Source organism: Patagioenas fasciata, chromosome 14, assembly GCF_037038585.1.
Source record: "Patagioenas fasciata isolate bPatFas1 chromosome 14, bPatFas1.hap1, whole genome shotgun sequence".
Lineage (NCBI taxonomy): Eukaryota > Metazoa > Chordata > Aves > Columbiformes > Columbidae > Patagioenas > Patagioenas fasciata.
In genome coordinates, this window is record NC_092533.1 from 9,717,058 (window position 1) to 9,730,374 (window position 13,317).

The 13,317-nt window shown below is 41.8% G+C and overlaps 1 protein-coding gene across 5 annotated transcripts in view; it reads left to right on the forward strand.

Moving 5' to 3' along the window:
- Positions 1 to 2,331, forward strand: part of MACROH2A1 (macroH2A.1 histone) — a 46,736-nt gene extending 44,405 nt beyond the window's left edge. For all 5 annotated transcript variants that reach the window (XM_065848724.2, XM_065848727.2, XM_065848726.2 and 2 more), the window contains one exon: positions 1,595 to 2,331. In XM_065848724.2, the coding sequence (XP_065704796.1) occupies positions 1,595 to 1,760 (166 nt within the window). In that variant the 3' untranslated portion in view covers positions 1,761 to 2,331. The remainder of the gene's footprint in view (positions 1 to 1,594) is intronic.
- Positions 2,332 to 13,317: the final 10,986 nt, after the last annotated feature.

The following is a 13,317-nucleotide window of genomic DNA, read 5'->3' on the forward strand; positions in this document are numbered from 1 at the left end:
CCGCATGTAATGAGAACAGCAGCATTTCATTATCAGAGTTTGGTGCTTCAGTGAGCAAACGCTATGTGATGTTGCCCATCTTAGTGCCAGAGGTGAATTTAGCCCAGCTTTTTCAAATTGCTGAGGACACTCCTGAGGAACCCTGCTATCTGTAATCTGTAAATTAGTAGTAATATTAATAGTACACAGTTTATAACCAAGAGTACTGACCATCATATATAAGTGCATGGCAGGCAACCAGGTGACGTTCAGCAGGGTTGCAAGCTCTGTTTGGCTCCTACTTGTAACACTGATTGTGTCCTTCAGACCTTGCTGCAGCTCAGGGAGTGCACAGACTTGGGCCAGAGCGAAACCACAGCCTGGGTGGGTAGAGATACTTACTGAGTAATACAGCAGCAAAGCTCAGGCCACATCCACACTAGTTACCAGCTGTAATTTCAGAAGTTTGCCATGACCTGTAAAACTCACAGGTTGGGTCGTGGCTTTGTTCAGACCATTGTGCTTGACCTGTTTTAAGATGAGATGAAACTTTCAGATAAGGGCTGTTAGATAAAAATGTGGAAAAGAAGGGTAAGAAGGGTTCTCAGATTAGGCACTGAGCTTTGAAATTCAGTCATGAAGAGAAAGTAGCAAGGTTTGTTCTGTTTGTCTGTGGCTTCTTCAGAAGGAGGCAGGAGCCTCTTCTTTAGGCATTGCTAGAGGAGTAGAAAGGCCTCTGGTTTTTAAATCTGTTTGATACCAAGCAGGTATCTTACAAGATATTTTTCTTATGACTATACTTCCATTGAATCAGCCTTTAATTAAAAAGGGTGTAAGGAGTGTTGCAAGTGTTGCTGAGGTTGGCTTAGAAAAGGCATTGTGTCCCTCAAGTCTGTCCTTAGACCTGACACAGCTCCTTGGGCTTCCCAAACCCCATCGGGTTAGACTGACCCCATCTGGACAAGGCTCGTGGTGACCCAGATGACCCTCAGCACACGTCACTTTTTCTACCACATCTGTGATGGGAATGGGGCTGCCAGTGCTGTTCCTCACTACCAAACCACTACAGCTCATACTCTTCAGTCTGCAGCAAGGCTGTATCAATAACTTTTAAAATGTTGTGCTATATTACTAACCAGTAATAGCAGTAAAACCGTTTTGTACTGTGTGTCTTTTCATGCTTCACTTTCTATATCAAGTTCTTTATCCCTTTTTAATTTTCTTTAATGGTTGGTTTGATTTCAGGACAGATTGGACTCTGCAACTCTTAACATATAATGCTGCTTTCCTGAACACTTCAGGCTGACTGGCTATTGGTTTATTCTCTGTTAAATGAGAATAATTGACCCATCAAGATACTGTAAGGTTCAAGCCATTAATGTGTGTGGACTCTGTGTTTATATTTTTGGAATGTTTTTCTTCTATTTGAACATTTGAAGTCTTGCCTAAACAAACAAGTTTGTATTTTCTGGTTCAGACTGTAAATGCTGGCTTTGTAGCTCTATTTACCGTGCTCTGGTAGAGAAAAAAGACTGAGCATTCCCTGCAAGGTCAGATTGTCAAAAGCTTGTTCAACAAGTCTTGATTTTCTTTCCTTTTTTTTTGCCTTTCTTAGAAATGGCTTCCCAAAGCAGACAGCCGCTCAGCTCATCCTGAAAGCCATCTCCAGCTATTTTGTGTCAACAATGTCCTCTTCAATCAAGACAGTGTACTTCGTGCTCTTTGACAGTGAGAGTATAGGGATCTACGTGCAGGAAATGGCCAAACTTGATGCCAACTAAGCCCAGAAAGCTGCAGTACCAGCCCTCTCTTCTGCCCATCATCCTCCCCCATCCTTAACTCATTGTGAAGCAGAGCATCCCTTGTTTTAAATTTTGCTCATCTAGGGGAATAAAGGGTGGGGGTTTTGTTGGTTCTTTGTTTTGAGGATTTTTTGTTTGTTTTGTTTTTACTTTCTAAAATGTTTTATGTTGGCACTGATAGTTGGCATTACTGCTGTTAATGCACTGTATACCAGGCATTGTCTGAACTTAGTGTAACCTAGGAGATTTTATAGTTTTATTTTAATGAAGTTTGAATTGAAGCAGAAAGCCGTTAGGAGTACGTAGTCTTCTACTTGTGAAAGAAACAGGCCAACCCTATTTTGTAACTGTGTTGTGGTGCTTTTATCAATACATCAAGTGGCGTTCCTTTCATTTTTTTAAAAGAACAGATGCTATAAACCTAATTTGTGTTTGTTTATTGTCTTATTGATAAATCTGGAAGAAAAAAAATACAGAAACCCTGTTGTCCTTAATTATATTTACAATTTTGAAATTGTGTGAATTGATTTAGTAAAATGTTTGAACTGTTGGTGTACTTGAATTAATTTTTCCCTTAAGCCTTAGATTCTTAGAAGTTAGCCGTGAGAAGGCTGGTAAAACACCGGATCTGAACCAGGGGCCTGGAAGCTCATTTGGAGATGTTGGGGCTCTTACCTGCGCCGGCTGGACACGTGTGTGCCAGGTGACACGTGGTCAGATCTTCTCCTGGTGAACATTCTGTCTTCCCAGTTGGTGCTTCACAGATTCCTGTTCTGAATCTGACTTACTTGCCTGTTAAGTTTGGGGAGGTTGAAGCCTTTTAGATCAAGCAAGGCCTAGGATTTTTTGAAGGAGTTCCAGTCATTTAATATTGGCCTGTTTGAAGCCATTCTGTATTTTTTCCAAATATTTATGAGCCCTGTTTGTATTGGTTGCTGTATCATTTGCACAGCTGAATTCCATACCAACATAAACCTTTACAGAAGCCACTTGTTTTTGTACTTTAAGGAAGAAGAGGTTCCACGTTCAAAAGCAGTTACATATGAACGCTTGCTCTGAAGAGGAAGCTTTTCCTTTGAAGGCTGTAACCTTCTCTTGAGGAAGCAGGCATGTGTTTGCCATCACTGTGGAAAACTTCATTTGCTGATGAAAGAATGCTTCAGATCCGTGCTAGATTTATCTAGAGCAACGAAGGAGCCAAATCTGACTGACTTTTCACTGAACTCAGGAATACCAAATATTAAAAATGTGTAGCTCAAGCTCTTGCAAGAGTTTAGTGTTTTGTGTAGAAATCCAGATACTTGTGGCTTTTACAGGTGGGCTGCTCTAGAGGAACAACAGCAGCAACAAAAGATGACAAAATTTAAAATAAGTGTTATTCTACATAAAAGTAGGAAAGACTACTATGGGCTCAAATGTAACATTTTTAAATGGCCAAAACGCATCTGGTGTCATTCTTCAAAGACAGCAGTTCAAGTGGCAGTAAATGAAATAAGGTGCAGCACTTCAACATTTAATTGTGAAAGGTGTGTTACTGCAGTCACATCGATTCTTCAAGAAAAATGAAACTGCACTTCCCACAAATTTCACTAGGTGTCAGTAAAAGGATTGAAAAACAAAGCACAGATGAGCAGGTAGCTGAGGAAACGCTTGGTGAGAGAAAGGCCCACATTTTCTCAGCACAGAAGGGGATTCTTAACACAGAAGGAATGCACACGTCAAAATGAGTGTGCAGATTACAGCCTTCTGGACTTTTTGCACTGCAGACTGTACACTCTATAAAGTCTCACTTTTCTAGAGTCTTAAAATTCTAGTGTCAGCAACAGAAAACAAAAATAATGTGTTTGACCACAAATATTTTCAAAGTAGTGAAAAGCACAGCCTCCAACTGCATTTAATAAATCAGTATTTTACACTTACATTATGGTGGGAGGGCTTCTGTCTTTCAGCTATTATAGAAAATCCCAGAGCATACTCTCTTGTAGTTCAAATCACACAGACTTGCCCCTTCTGGCCTCACATCAGCTGAGCCCTCAGCACCATGTCCCAGCATGACCAAAACCAGTTATCAAGGATTTTTACTGCTGCCCTGAGGAGGGGACATGCTCTGCTTTCCATGGCAGGCAGGGCCGCAGTCCCAGAGCTGTCACAACATCTCTTCTCATTCCAGCTTGTCACTGTGGACTATGTTTTGCTCCTGTGCAAAACCATTCAGTGTTGAATCTGGCTCTCCCAAGGGCATCGCTGTATTCTCCTTCTGTACCAGTTCCAGAGCATCCTCTCCATTACTGTTCATTCAAAATCCCATAAACCCTCAGCGTGTCCAAAGAAAACAACGAATCTGCTGCTTTGACCCATCCTGTTCTGCACGTGACCCTGAACCCCTGCCCAGCCGGTCCTCACTGCACTCGCAGCCAGGTGAGTCTGTCCAGAGGAGGGTGGGCCCATCTCTGACATGGTGCTGCCTGCCGGTCTGTGTTCTCCCACCTCCTGCAGCCCCGGGAACGCTGCTCTGAGGTCCGGAGATCCAGCAGGCTCTGTCAGGATAACCTGAGGTCCCAGCACAAGCTTGAACTCAGCCACATGGGACAGCCCGAGCAGATTATGGCATGCAGTCAAGAACCTAAAAAGTAACATATCAGGTTACACACATAACAAGAACAAGAGAAGAAATTCCTGCTAACACATCCATTGCAGCCAGGACATGACTTTGGGAATCTCCCTAGTGCTTTGCTTGTTACAGCTGAGTGTGCAAGCACCACTTGCAAAAAAAAAGTTATCACCCTTTGGGAAGGCCATAAGGACACACCGATATTTTACAGCACTTTACAAAGAGAGGTCTGACGTCTACCAAGAACAGCGGGTTTCCTCGTAATACTCCATTTAGCTGATTATTTCCAGATTATGTTGGATTTCCCTTTGTTAGACAAACATTTTCAAAAAAAATGCCTGCAATGAGCATCTTTAAGTGGCATTATAACCTCAGATGTCAGTTATGAGATACACAGGATGTCACTTGTCAAGCCCACATTTAGTTGCTCCTACACTGTTTTTGCCCAGGTATTGATTGTTCTTCCCACAGACTCAATTAATTAGGATTCCAACCGTCTATTCAATGATATCTCTGCTACAAATTGAGCGGGCGTTGCAAAGGCTTTCCCTAAACTATCCCATTGCAGAAATCCAGTGTGCAGCATGGTAACGAACGCATTGATGGGACAGCATCAGAACATCTGCTCTCCAGAGATTTGTCATGAACAAATGCTTCCATGTACAAGATTTCATCATAATTATAAAAAGTCATTCACGGGCTCATTAGGAGCAGCATCAACGTAATTATAAGCATAATATGAAAATATAAAAAGATGAGTATTAACAGCTAGATAGATGAGCTTGTAAGCGTTCAGCCTCCAAACATACTAAGGAGTCGTCAGTAGAACGGCTGTGTTTGTCCAAGTGTGAGGAAGGCTGGAATCGGATTCATTGGGCGTGAGCAAAGCACTTTTAGAAATCCCTTTTTTTAGCAAAAAGAGGCATTGGGAACCTTTCCATTTGTAAACTCCAAAAAACAGAGTACATCCATCCTATAACCTGAGATATTAAGAACTCAGAGAAAGTTCCCCAAAAGGGAAAAATCACAAAACAGACAACACATTAGTACCATATACAGGCTGTGACTGTGTTACCCAAACAGGCAAAAGTTTGCAGAAAAAAAAAGCTTCAGTTTTCCAGCATTCATTAGCACGAAGTTTTTGTGAGCTCCCTTCCCCTTGATCCCAGCTCAAACAGGGTTTCCTAGCCTGAAAAATGACATTGACAGGAGGTGCAGGTGCCTGGGTGCTTGAAGATCAGGTCTGTAGCCTGTGGTAACTAGTCACATACTCTGCTCTACAATGGGTTTCCGGAGGACAGTAATGCCTCAAGTTGTAGCGGCAACTCAGAGGGAGCAGCATAATTGATAGGCTTGAGGAGCACAGGTAAGTAGAAGGATTGTATTTATATCCCTGGTGCGAAACCCAGCGGGAACCAGGCTATTGCACACCAGCTAAAGTGCTTGAAAATTGCCACCGAGTCCTTTTTGTGTTGAGTTCTTCAGAGATTTAGTTCATTCCTCCATAGAATCCTACTTAATGCCTCCACAACTCATGTTTAACCATTATCACTAGCAACCTGCTCATAAATGCTCCTTCCTTGTCAGATTCCACAAGCAGGAATCAAGGGGCAATGATGCCGCTGTTTCCTAATACAAAGGCGAGAGCGACAACATTTCACAGCGTAGCTTACGAAATCCCAACTCTTTCACACTTTTTCACCAGCCTGGTTAACGGAAGAAATTTGATATTTTTGTACCTTGAAATGACCAGCCTTCTCAGGCTTAGGAGAATAAATTAAAGTTGAGCCAAAGTATGCCTCAGCTGCAGCGATGGGCAGATTGATTTGCTTTCCATCTGGGAGATTAAATTCCACTGCCAAAAAAATGGCACCAGCATAATTAGCTGTCAGTCAAGCTGCAAAGAGACAGACTATGTGGGATAATTGAAAGCCCTGCAGCTTCTCATTACATACTACAGTAGCCCTATTTGCAAATTCCCACCTTGAGGAGGTTCTCCCAGCAGAGTCAGGATTGTACTTATTCCTCCTGGCACATTCTTCTGAAGTGAAACAGGAATATCGTGCAGGGATGGATTAATTTTAAGTAACTTTCACTTAAGCTAAGTTGGTTATAATATATTTGTCAACAGCCCCTGACAGCTCCACTAGGCTTTAATTGCAAGCAAATCCAAACAGCTAGAACAAAATGGTAGGTCTTCAACTCCAGTTATGCCCAGGAGACACCTTTATAGACATAAAAATCACCTCCTGCCTTTTTTGTTTCTTTTCTCTCCATGTGCTATCCCTCCCTTGTGAATTCTCTTATTCAGCAAATTGTAATTCATAATGAACCAATCAGTATGCGATATTACAAACATGTATGTTTCATAGAGAAATCAATTCCTTTTTTTTCCATGAGGTTTGAGCACACCTCAGTGATTGCTGAGCATACAGGGAAGTTTAGGGGGGACAAGTAGCTCTGATGATCATCAGCCCAAGCCTCACTGAAACCCAGGGCGGGGGGTCATCTTGGCAATAGGGCAAAAGGTAAAAAAGAGCCTCAAAAGTAAAATACATTAAAACTTTCATCCTAAAACCATAGGGAATATGTAAAACAGATTTTTATTGCGAGTGTAATGGGAGCCAGCAGTGAACGCAGTCTTTTAGGGTGAGATGTACTGTTACTGTTCCCCAGTAACTTCCTCACTCACTGATGAAACGAGGAGAATTAGGTGCATCACACTCAGCAATTTGCCAGTTTTTCAGCAAGAAACAACTCCTGCCAGCTCCAGCCGAACGCCTGGGCCGCCCTTCCCTCCCAGCTCTGCCCCTCTGACCTGGTCACCTGCACTGGCTGGGTGTTGATGCCTCTGAGGTGGGAGGGGAAGAGGGAGATTTTCTGGGCTTCACCTGCTTTTTGGCAGCTTCAAAGTCCTCCAAACCACAAAAGTTACTGCTTCCCACAGAAGAGGGAGCCAGTGTCCCACCTCCCATATGACTCCAAAACCTCCAAGCTCATAAAGCCCAGCCTAATACACTAATACCTCTTCTTAAACCAGAGCTTTCATTATAAAGTGTAATTTATGTTCACCTTTAAGAGCAACACAAACCTGAGCCCTCTTACAGGCACAGATTTGCCTCTTGCCTCCCTGCAGCACTTCCTCAAAGCTGGGAGTGTTTCCAGCCCTGACAGGACTTACTGGTGTGAACTGGGAGCCAAACTGGGAACAGAACAGGTGCTTCATAAAATGAGTGACACTGAAGTAACCAGCTTGCTGCTGTGATGTGGTAGAAGACTGACTGGGGACAAAAGAGCATGACAGAAACTGCAGAAAATTGTGTGAAACTGTTTCTGATCATTCAGGCTCTATCAGAAATACAAACACACCAACCTACTCCTAAGTCTAGGGGGAGCAAGTCAGGATTTAGTACACAGCCAGGTCTCATGCTGGTTTATTCTCATGTATGTTAGGAAAGGGAAAATTGCCCCCCTTGTGTGTGCACAATGCCTCTTTATGATTTATTAGACAGTCCTCCTTCTTTGCCTCAATTACTCACTTCAAAAGAGGGTGGAAACGGGACATTCCTAGCCCTAATACTAAATGCATGTAGTCAATAAAAAAAAAGAAAAAGAACTTTGAAAAATGTTTAAAGGGAGGGTGCTTAAGTTATTGCAGCCCTTGGGAGCACTAATGTATGTGCCAACAAGTTACTGTATGTGGCTTTAACATGCTTATTTATTCTGCTGCGCAATAAAACTCTGTCTTAAATAGTGCCAAAACCTGTTTGCCATGGCAACCCCTCATCACACATGTGTTCCAGTAGTACTTACAAGCACCTTCTTAAAGAGGAATACACAGCAAGATGAATGGCTTGTGACCTTCAGGGCATTTTACTAAGTTTTAAGCACCCAAGTAAATATTACTTTGGATTGAAATTTTTCTTCCAGGTATTTTTTTGCCTTTTTGAGTAACTCTAAGCAGTGAAGCAAAGCTTGTTCCTTGCTCACTTCTCTCCAAGTGCAGCTCTAATGACTTGGACAAAGCACAGAGCCTGGTTTTAAGCTGGCAAGGCTCAGGTGTTGCCAGTTGGCTGGGGAAGCTCAATAAGAATCAGCTGGTCTTCTATAGTTTCAAGTGCACTGCAGCTGTTCCTGCTGTAATTAGTCATCCTTTGTACCGGCACGAGAAAATAGATGTTTTCCCTCCTCCTACCCACACTGAATATTTGCTCAGTCTAGCCACTGGCCTTTAAATCCAAGTGTGCACGTGTCCATAATAAAGCCATATAATGCTAAGGTTGCACTTAGCAGTTCTGCAAGTGCCCAGCCCAGGAAAGGGTTTAATTCTGCATTCTTTTTACACTGCTTCATTACTGCTGTGTCTTAATGAAACTGGAGAGATGAGCTCATTTCCTGCAGAATGGGGAGATCCATCCATGGATCCTAGCAGCTAATCACATTAAGTGGAGTAGTTACAGGTTTGCTATAACCATCCTCCAACTACAGGATTCCACAGCATGCGAATCCCCGCAGGAAACCAGACTCCGAGGATTGCTCCCCTCTTACTGTCCGACCACAGTATCTCCACTAGACACAGCACTGAGTGGAGGAGCAGTTCCACAACTTCTCCAGAGACAAATTCAGTTCAGTTTAATCCTTACGGAAAGGACTCTCCAAGCATGACCAGCCTCTCATGAGCCACATGCTTTCCCTAGAGCTAAAACTCTCTCACCTACCTAAACCCCTGTCCCAGGCCCTGCTGCAGACTGTGGTGGGAGGGACAGGGCTGGTCCCAGCAAGGCACAAGGGACATGGCCAGAAATAGTTGTGGAGACCTCTCCAGGACCCAGGAGAGAAATCCTAGAAAGCACCAAACCCAGTTGTTTTAAAAATAAATATATATAAAACAAGAAAAGAAAACAGTGTATTCTTAATGCTCCATTATTAACGGTGCTCAGTAAGGGATTTTCTGCTTTGCTGGAGCATGTAACAGGCTTAAATAACAATCCCTATCAGAATATAACTTTGTAATTATGCAGAAGTGTTGTTCTTGTAATGACAACATAAATACTCACAAACTGCATTGGTTACACATTTCAGGAAATAGCAGAGATGTCTCTTTAGCCTGCACTTCAATAAAGACCACAAACGCGTCACCTTGACAAACTACTCTCCATTTAAGACTCCAGGCATTTAACAGTGTTGTCTTGTTTTTAGTGAGGCTTTCGGCTACTGGCTCCTGGCACAATTCCTGAAGCAGTTGTGCCAGGGATGAATCCTGATTTCCAAGCCCTGTGCTACTAGTTAACCCTTTCCAGCCTGCATCATTACCGAATTTCAGCACTACCTCAAGTTCATTCTTGTGATGCTCAGTAAACCTGTAGAAACAGAGTTGTCCCAGGGACAGTTTTCCAACATTTCAGTTTTGCTCTTTATCTCCCAAAATATTACCACTCCTGGGGGGAGGGGATGAAAGACAGATTAAATATCCTTTTTATTTCTTTTTACAGTGACCAACATGGAATATAAACACAACACTTACATACTTGCAAGTGTGACAGGACATAACTCAAAATTCCAAACATACAGAAACAACATGTAATAGCTCTGCACAGTAAATGATTCCTTTGGGTAAGCTGTGACCTGCTTCTGTGCTCTTGCAGCAAATGTGTGGTTTACTGCCCTGACAGTGGGATCGATCCCTTCCACAGTAAGTGTTGTAAACAGATCCGTTCCTTGCTGGAGAGCTGACTTTGGATCCACTCCATGCAAGTTAAAATTTGTGCTGAAGTGTCCTATTATGAACACTTCCGTCACGTCTTACAGCTTCCAACATCCCAACTAGAAAACATTCTGATGTTGTACTGGTGTCATCGGTTTAAAAGAACGTATAAAGCTAAGTTTATTGAGCTGCAATTTTGCAGTGTATTTGCAAAATTCAGAAAATATGTTAATGTGTTATTTCTCCTAAAAGCAGGCGCTGAAAACACACACTGATCTACTTGTGCATGTGTTTACAATTGTTTCTGTACATTACTGTTCCAAATAGCTCTTAGAATTTCCAAGCTAGTGTGTGTATGTTTAGTTTTACTTAAATTCCCATAAATGCATAAAAAAATCTTTGCTGCCTAGAGACTTTTGAAAATGTAGTTTTAACTGGAATCAAATATCATGAGTGATACCTATAACTGCATCCTACTTGCCTACTCCATTATAACTGGGAGGCATCACAGTATTTTGTGTCATTACATAGTGCTGGAGGCATGAAAACTCTCCAGGCTGATTAGCATCTTAAAATTTCTCACACTAAAGCACCTAATCCATCAGAAAGGACTGTTAGGTCTCGGCTGATCATTCATTTGTCTCATTGAAACCCTATGACTCCAGTTTAAGAGCTTTTTTATAGACTCGTATAAAGGAGAAAGTGAACTTTTTAACATGTTTGCACTCCACTAAGTCAATACACATAAAAAGAAGTAGAACTGGGGTTCCTGCATGAATATATGGTGCAGAAGTGCTAAGCTGGTAAAGAGATACAGCTACTAGTTAGGCAAGAGATTAACTTTTTGGTTTCCTTTTCTTCACCCTGCTAACTTCTTCCTAGAAGCAAGAGGCATCCAGGAATTTGACAACAGGATGGGCCGGATCCCAGACTCTCCAGACAGATGTTTTGCCCAGTTAATTCATAGGTACATTATTTCCCTAAATTATGCTCTTGGAATAGTCCATGTTACTCTGGTTATCATTTTGCTGTTGCTTATCTGTCCTTGGAATGTCAGTCCAAAACCAACAGCATTTAGCAGGATTCCTACAGCACTGTCATTTGTCTTTATAGGACTGTATTGTTAAAGGAAATACCCAACATAAAATAACCAGTTGCCTCTGTCCCAATAAGTTTTATATATAAAATACTTTGCTCGGTCACCATCCTTCCAGCATCTATATAAACAGCTGAGTGATGGGAGAGAGAATAAAATCAAGTTCTCTCCACTGGTGTTGAAGACACTTGAACCTCCCCATCTCTGATGGTTGTGAGATGATACAAGAAACTTAGAGGAAGCAAGACAAAGAACCTCAGCAGCTGCAAGATGCAGCAAATGGAGAGACAGTGTTTTTAAATAGAAACCACCAGCACCAATACAGCTGTCAACTGTGCTTTGCCCAAAAAGCTGATTTTTGTTAAGCCCCATGAAAGCTTCTAAATGTGGAACTTTAAAAGCATTTCTGTTTAAAATGAAATTTTAAAATGGCAGAGGTTTATTGAAAGCTAATGTTAAAGCAAGGGTTTTGCCAAGAGAATCACTGAGATGAATACCGTTATTAATTATCATTTAAAATCTTCATCTTCTACAGCCTTTCAAACACTGACTGAAGTGGTACAATCAGGATCTCCCAGCCAGACAACTAATGAAGTAGCATCAGCCAGCCTTTCCCACATATGATTACCTTCCAAAATGTCCACGTCACTAGCAAAGTTGAAGAGGTTTAATCCAAAGTTAATTATATTGGTACAGTACCATTGATTGCTCAGTTTGCAGGAACCTGAGCAGTATTTAGGAAGTAATTAAAGAATTACAGAAAAGCTCAAAGGGCATCCTGAGGCCACAGAAATCAAGGCAGTTCTTCACTACCTTTAGGTCTGAAGAACATTTTGCTTTTTAAAACTCCAGAGCTGAGCTACACACTGAGAAAGTGCAGACTGAGGGGAGGTGACAGCACAGTCAAGCAATGGATTTGTTAAGAAGCATAATTTGGGCAGGAAAGGCAAAGAGGAAATCTCAGGACTTTAGATCAAGAGCATAATTTGGCCTCAACAAGGACCTGACTTTGGCCAGGGCTGTTTGGAACTGTTCAAGAGAAAGTAATTTTGAGCTGCAGAAGAACCGGGAAGGAAAGCAACAACACAGGAACAAGCAGCAGAAAGAATGCACACAGAAATGAAAGAATTAATGAGCAAAAAAAATGAATAAAAACAGAGGAAAGTGAGAAAAAATAAAGGAGGAAAGAAAGACTAGGAGGTGGTATCCAGAGATTCAGAAAGCCTAGTTGTATACAGGGGGAAAAAAACCCAAAACCACACACACGCAAATGAAAGCCCTCATGTCAGCTAACACAAGCAAAGGAAAAGTTGTGACTTGTCCTGGATGGTGTTTTAACTGAAACTTTCCCAAACTGTTATTTTTTTGCTGTTTTATTGGAAAATACACACTTTAGTCCAAGCGCTCTGAGGGGCAGTGAAAGCCACAGAATCCCAGGCCATTGCCAAGTATTATCTTTTCCTAAAAGTACTGTTCTAGTCTGTTATTTATTTGACAAAAATGTTGAGAACATTTAAACCAGAGGGAACCACACACTAGAGAAAACGCTTACTTAAAACAGCCTCAAATTATATGTATAGTTTGGTACTCTGTTTTTAAAAGTACATAACAATAACTCAACTTTTTCAATGGAATCAGGTTATGCTGCCCAGCAAAACACTCTGGACAATGTTTTTATAGGGGAGATTTTTCTGAACGTGTTGTTTTTGAACTCTACCAGCATTTCATACACTTTCTTTGGATCACCCTACACATTATTTACACCACGATACAACACGAATGGCCACATCCCATTTACACATCTGCAAGAAAACAAGGAAACTTATTCCAAGGAGGGATCAGGTTTAGTCTCCAAGCAATAGTTCATGCGTACCCATTGACTTCTTGAAGAGGACAATCCCAGTTGGCTCCTTTGAAAGGCTTTGCTTTCAAAACACAGGGTGCAAAACACACGAGCCACCATGGTCTTCCTGGAAACAGGGCATAAATTTATGCTGTCCGCTCCTTTCTGACACTCCAGTGTTAAATACTCTAGAAACTCCTGTTTTATTACCTTAAAATGACAGTTCAAGGAAGAAGATGTTTCAAGGCAAGCAAACCTGCAGCGGCTGGATCAAGATAAGCA